General features: G+C 38.2%; 1 protein-coding gene across 1 annotated transcript; it reads right to left on the bottom strand.

Annotated features, from left to right (window-relative positions):
• Positions 1-354: 354 nt before the first annotated feature.
• Positions 355-5,871, bottom strand: LOC132047006 (protein LONGIFOLIA 1-like). Its single transcript, XM_059437873.1, has 7 exons — positions 5,503-5,871; positions 5,172-5,387; positions 4,010-4,056; positions 2,746-3,923; positions 2,124-2,613; positions 1,894-2,044; positions 355-1,306 (listed from the first exon to the last, which is right to left on the bottom strand). The coding sequence occupies exons 2-7, from the start codon at positions 5,326-5,328 to the stop codon at positions 543-545; spliced, it is 2,787 nt and encodes a 928-aa protein (XP_059293856.1). The 5' UTR covers positions 5,329-5,387; positions 5,503-5,871; the 3' UTR covers positions 355-542.
• Positions 5,872-6,725: the final 854 nt, after the last annotated feature.

Here is a 6,725-nt window from a genome sequence, read left to right as displayed (position 1 = left end):
GACTGGAAACTACTCGCAAGTGCTCATTTTTTTCATTTTCTTTTGTTTGGGCTTTTGGCATGAAAGTCCCAGTTAGATATTGTGATATTCAATGTCAATTATGTATTGGATATTTTGTTTGAAATTTCATGTATAGTACTCTCCCAAATTCTCCACAGTTTTGAAAGTAGCCCTAGACAGTTCATTGATAAGATTGATTGTCGAATTCGGCTGCACAATGTGGTGCCAAGAGAACTTATTTATTTGTTCAATGAAATAGCTAGTTGAGTTTATGTGAAAATTACGTGTTCGAATAACTTCAGTTAGACAAGACTATCCTTGAATTAAGAACAGAAATTTGGTTTTAATAAGAACAGAAGCAAATGAGAAGCATTTCTATATATGCAAATAAAACAGCCAATAATTTTTGCTTTCCATTTGCCCTTGATACACTTATATTTTACTTTTGCTAGCATCTCATATGTAAAACGCTGAATTTGTACATGAAAAGCACTGAACTCTATTATGAAGAAATAGAGCACAGAAGCTTGAAAGTTCAATTACTAATTAGTAAATAGTTGCCTACAATGCCTTCTTGTTCTTATCTGCTGCTGCTCTCTGGCCTCATCACTTATTATTTCTGTAATAAGGTCTTTATATATTAAGCGCTCGACGTCCAAAATCAATGATGGAATCTCACTCTGCCCATTTGTCCAATCTTCTGACTGATGCCTCATATCTGCATTGAGAATACTTATCAATTCATCTTCTTCAGAGTCCATGCTAACCTTTTTGGCGTTGAGGTTGTCTATGTCGGACTTCAGTTCCTTCTGGAGCTGCTGGGCATTTAAGCGATCTCGTCCTTGCAATAAACAGCTTTCTGAAGACAGTTTGTTGGGAAGTATCTCATCGACTATGTCAAAGACGTTCTTTCTGTGCATTTTCTGATTAAACTCTATCCAAGCACTCTTTTTACAGAGTCCATTTTCTGGCATAACACGTTCCTCAGTCTGTTCCAAGATATGAAACAACTTTGGATCGATCAAATGGCCGGATGACTGAACCTGAATGGCCGTGGAGACGCAGTCCACTTCCTTGAGAAGGCCAGATGCCAGTAGTATTTTCGTGATGTATCTGTGGTCAGGATTATGAGTCTGGCTCAACGATCCTAGCTGGTCCATATTTGCTTCGTGGTTGGAGTCCAGTAGTCTGAGCTGGTGAATGAGGTCGTTAATGCGCTCTAATTTCTTGTGGCCATCTATCCTCGTGCTGTAAGGTGAATGATCCTGGTAATCTGGGTACCATAATTCATCTGCAGCATCCTCAACTGTTCAGGTGGAAAGGACATAAAAAGATTATTATTAGGCAAATCCTGCTTGTACACCAAAATCAATTGTAACATAATTCTGATGTGATTGGTGTTTCTCTCCTATGCTTTGGGTACATCAAGCAAAATATTCCCCAAATTTGTTAAAATAGTGAAAAGAAAGATAAACATCTAGATTACTCGGTCGTAGGAGCTTGCCCTAACTTAATATGTGTGCATCATGTAATCATCACTACTTTCAACTTCATGAGATACTTACTCTTTGCAAGTATTTGTATACCTAGATAATTTTTCTAGGTGTATCTTTTCCATTTTGAGTTTAGCAAAAGGCTACAAATTTTTAGGGGTGTTAGAGCCTTAGCCGAATTATGACAGTGAATAAGAGATATTAATATGCTTTCTGTGAACACTTCAAACTAGCTAACTAATCGACCTATTTGTGTTGAGCATTCAGTCATTTTTCAACAAAGCAATTTGTTAGATTTCCTTCTCTTTGGCAACAGGCTTTACATTCTCCTCTTAGTGTTTATTTCTAGATCCTGCTGGCATCAAAAGCAGATCTTTTACAGAACTAATGGTACCCATACCTCTAAATGCAGTTGTTTTCTTCTTCACAGGAGACAGTGAGTCTTCTTCATAGAATGCGGCATCAAGCACTGAGACAGGACTTGGCTGTTCAATGGTAGAAATTGCAAGTTCAGCCATTGGTCTGTCTTCATTGAGCCTCATCATGTCACTCTGTATCAGGAAAAAGTTAAAGTTAGTAAATGGTCATGTGTAGGATAAATAGATATATACACGAAGATAAGTCACTCACTTTGTCTTTTGTGTCTTCTAGTCTTTTAGCATTAACCTTAAAGGAAAGAATTCTGCTTGTGACTTCTCCCTCTGCATGTGAGCTCAAACTGTTGTTGCTTTCTGATTGCACAGAAGCTGCATCACCTTGGTCACTGAAATTTCTTGTGCCACTGCTGTTCTCACTCAATTCCTCATCAACTCGGAGCAGATTGTTGGGTTTTGATTGGAGTCTCCTTTTTGGGGAACCTGATTCTTTGGATTGCTTAATCGATTGCCTTCTGACCCTGCTGAATTCGGGTGATGTAGTGATTGGACAAGATTGCTTCTTCTTCTGTTGTGGTCTTGGACTCACAGTTCCAGAATTCCTTCCTAATGCAGGATAGCTTCCTTCTTTTTGTTGGCGGAATGTTGGGTTTTGCACTGCCCTTGGTGTTCCTTCTCTGGTCTTCCTGTCTGGTGAAGAAAGATGCCAACCAGAATCTCTGGTTTTCTTGTCAGCTGTTTCCTCCCTGTTACATACAAGATCTTGAGTAAAGAGTTCTTGAAATTTGGAGATATTTTTAGTTATGAAAGGGGAACATGCAATACTAATGTTATCGCTTAGTTTGGATTGTTTCAGAGTCATATTTAAAGATTCTGACCTTTTTGGGGGGCGAGTTCCCTTTATGGTTGGTGATAGCAGGTTGCGTTGCTGCCTTGTCTGCACTATTTCCAAGTTCACATTAGAGTCTGCCTGCTCTTCTGTTTGGACCTCTAATCTTGCCCTTGTCTTCTGCATTGCTTCAAGAATCTGCTTCAGAGCTCTGAGATCCTTTCCAGACTTTCTGAACTCAAGTTCAGTTATCCTTTTCTCCATTTCACCATAGACAGAAGAAGGTGTCTTTGGAGTCTTAATCGAGAGTTCCACATCTGTGTTTCTTGCAGATGACTTGTGGGAGGTTCTGCTGGCCTCTGGTTGCCTCCAGGGAGCAGGTTCTAGTGGAAGCCGTGAAGGTGACGATCCTCTCATGATTGAATTGGTAGATTTCATTCGTGGGGAGTTGAAATCATTTTCATTAATCTGTGGAGACCGTGTCACTTGATTATTCTTGCTCTTTTCGGCTGTTTTTGTCGATACCGGAACAGTATCTTTGGCAGAGAAAGACTTAGGTGTCTCGATTTCATTTGTGGGGATGGAATTTGGAAAAGCTTCCAACCCCATCAGCTTTGCTACAACACTGGAAGATCTTTTATGATCCCCTAAAAGAAAATTTGATCTGGATTCAGAGGCAGAGCTCCTGAAGGACTGTTCTCTACTGTCCAGTGACAGTCTGGGAAGGTCCTTTAACCTTACTGAAGAACGTACCGCTTCTCTGGAGTCTCTTTCATCATAAGAGAAACGTGGACGATCTTTTGGTGCATGCTTTAGATCTTCTCTTGAATTGCGAGGTGCTTCACGAAACTTAGCAGTTACTTGCCTTGTTCCATCAGATGGCTTCCCACAGTTTGACTGCTGAAATGGCCTTGGAGAATCTATGTGCTTCATTACATGGACTTTACCTTCTACTTTGGTGACAGTTTTTACAGATAAACTACGGGCTTCCCTGTGCATCGAGTCCTTGACAACATCCCGGAAATCAGGAGATTGCCGGCCAGAATGAGATGGAGAACTTGGTTGTTTGTATGGCAGGGTTTTCGAAGGAGATTCTGGTAAGTTTCTTTGACTGCAAAAAGGTTGCTCTTGTTGTGATATTTTACTTTGTTCGAGTTTTGAGGAAACTTTGGATGACTCACTTGAGTGCGACACTTTGTTCCTGGCCACCTCCCTTGGAGTCTTTTCCTGCATTTGCAAATCACATATTTGTAAGATTGTTTAGTGTGCTAGTTTAGTGATATCTTGATGAAAGAATTTGTTCAAACTCTTACTTTAGATGATTGCTCTGCACATTTGGGCTCCATTGTGTCCGCGGCACCTTCAGGACACATGAACCAGCAGTGAGATTTTATAATTTATTTAAACTGAAGGAGATATGATTTATGAGAGTTTTACCATGATAACGGTGTGTGTTGGAATGATATTTTGTTGTTCAGAAGATTTAAGCTAGTGAAAGCGTACAAGTATAAAGTACAGCATTATGCTTCAGCAGGATAAAATCCAAGGTTTGGTAATCTCGACTATACTGGAAGTAGTATATCTGTATTCAGATATGTAAACACGAGATTGTTTTAAATGTTTATGGAAAGTATACGAGAGAGGCCAAACACACCAGAATGCCGGTACTTGTAGTTAGTATATGTTAAACTAATTGCTTAGTAGCTGTCAATTCTGAATAGTAAGGTGGCTTTAATTTGAAGTTTCCCGAAACTTGAATTTGCAAATTTAGTTTGTTAGTTTTTGAAACAAGTATTTGTTTAACTTGTTTCTACAAGACTCGGAAAACTGAGTTTCGAAATTTTCAAATTTTTAATTTTGTTTATTTATTTATTTGCAAAAACTGAGTTTGTGTACTTAGTTTTCTGAAAACTCAAAATAAAGCCAAGGTTTGGATAATAGATTCCTTGAGTAGTTTCTTATATTCACAGCCTTTCTAAACCAATGTGATTTATAATCTTGAAAATGAAGCGGTTTACTTTGTTTTCCTCTCCATTAATGCTAATTATCCATACATAAGTGGTTTGCTACTGCCTTTGATCTCTTCTTGGAGCCAGGTTCTCAAATTTTACCCTGATTACATATTTTCCACTTTTTCCTAAGATATTATTCCCTTTTTCCCAAGAAAAAGGATAGGATTAGGCAAAGTATTTAATTTTTGGAAAATAAATTATACATATTCAGAGAATTCACAAGGACTACAGATTATAAACTATGAATATTCAGGAAACAATCCTAGTCACAGAAAATAATCTGATTTCCGACTACTAACAGTGTCATATAAAATGAGACAAAGGTAGTTTGACAAAGACAAGTTCTGCACAAGGAGCTTAGATGGAAAAAGGACAAATTAGCAGATTTGAGAGGCTTTCAGGTATTAATTTATTGATTTGCAAGACTGTAGAATATAAAAAATATGTTTCTTTTGGTGAGTACCTGTGAGTAGCCTTTTGTGATTTTGACCATGGAAACGTTTGCCAGTGAGGAAATGGTGTCGATCAAACAATTGGAATAACCCATTCATGCATCCAATTTGCTTGTGCAGATCTTTTTTGTGTTCCTCTGTTATAGAAGATAGCATTCTTGCTGACATTTTGTTGTTGCTTTCTCAAAGCCCAAAATTGGCAGAAATCATATGGCCTTGTCCACTTCCTATGAACATGAAACAAAGGATGTTGAAAAAACTTGCATAATTTAGCAAATTAACAAAAAATAATAATCTTGCATTGCATTTATTGATTATGTTAGAGGTGAAAGTTAGACTGACCAGTGCTGCAGAGAAAACTTGAGAAAAAAGGAAGCTTTTTCAGGCAGACAGAAAAACGTAGTCAGAGTAATTAAGCACAAATGTGGTGCTTCGAGATTGAGAATAATATGCAAGCTGCAGAGTAGCAGATAAATTAACTGGCATAATCTCCAGACCCAAGAACAGATGTTTTATTCACAGAACAAAATAGTAGAATGTTTCTTGCCTAAGAAAGACTATGTCCTGTGAACAGAGAGAGAGAGAGAGAGAGAGAGTATGTGAAAGGTAGAAATGTTAGTAAAGAATGTGTCATATGCATTATATATATAAACTATAGAGCCAGCTCGTAGCTGGCTTTGAATGACAGGGAAGATGGCGGGCAGAGTGGGAGAAAGAGATACCTGTTTATTCGTCTACACCAAAATCATAAAATTTAATCTTAGTAGTCACGAATCAAAGTGAAAATAATAATAATATAGACATAAAAGTCATATATTTTATATTTATTAATTTAACATAAATAACGAGGGAGGGAATGCAGATAAATATAGGTGCCATAAATATATTTACAGAGAAAGAGGGTTATGTGGATTAACAAGAGGGTTACTTAGGTGGTAAGCACCATTCACCTCTAATCCGAACGTTGTGGGTTATGAATCACTAAGAGAGCAAAAAAGTGAGAGCTCCGACGGAGGGGTTAAAAGAAAATAAAGGGTTATGTGGATACGAAGAAGGGGGTCGGATCTGTCTAGGGTGGGGAGAGGTGGGTCATTTTCTACACACTTTCATGTGGACAAAATAATGAGTAGAGAGGTGGGACTCTGATGGAGGATTAGAGGGGGTAGGGGGTGGGGTAGGGGTGTGGGGGTTAAGGAGTCTGGAGAATGGATCTCTCTTTTTCAAGTCACTACTAGTTGTAATAGATACATGGGCATGTGGAGTTTGTCAGATAAAATGCAAGAAAGTGGATTAATGTACTGGCAATGCTGCCTCCCAGAAGCCTTTAAAGTCCTTTTGTTCAACCTTCTACCCTTATACAATTTGACCTTATTGCCCTCCATCTCCATGAACATCATCATCATCATGCTGCCATATGGCATTGGCAGATAATGCTTTCAAATTTCTCTGTGGGTTTTCATTTAATAGACTTAAATATATGTGTTGATCGAATTATGGCTTTGTTTCACAGGCTGGCTCTGCCTAAAAATTTGTCTATCATGCTTTTATTTGGAAATGACTTGTTA

Source organism: Lycium ferocissimum, chromosome 2 (assembly GCF_029784015.1).
Source record: "Lycium ferocissimum isolate CSIRO_LF1 chromosome 2, AGI_CSIRO_Lferr_CH_V1, whole genome shotgun sequence".
Classification (NCBI taxonomy): Eukaryota; Viridiplantae; Streptophyta; class Magnoliopsida; order Solanales; family Solanaceae; genus Lycium; species Lycium ferocissimum.
This window is presented reverse-complemented; position numbering and strand designations above follow the sequence as displayed.

Bases quoted from the DNA above. Each gene is read 5' to 3' on its own strand.
- LOC132047006 (XM_059437873.1), bottom strand. From the start codon at position 5,328: ATGTCAGCAAGAATGCTATCTTCTATAACAGAGGAACACAAAAAAGAT. The intron at 4,057-5,171 runs GTACTCACCAAA...TGTGTCCTGAAG, and splicing joins TCACAAAAGGCTACTCACAG to GTGCCGCGGACACAATGGAG. The intron at 1,307-1,893 runs GTATGGGTACCA...CCACCTGAACAG, and splicing joins GAAAACAACTGCATTTAGAG to TTGAGGATGCTGCAGATGAA.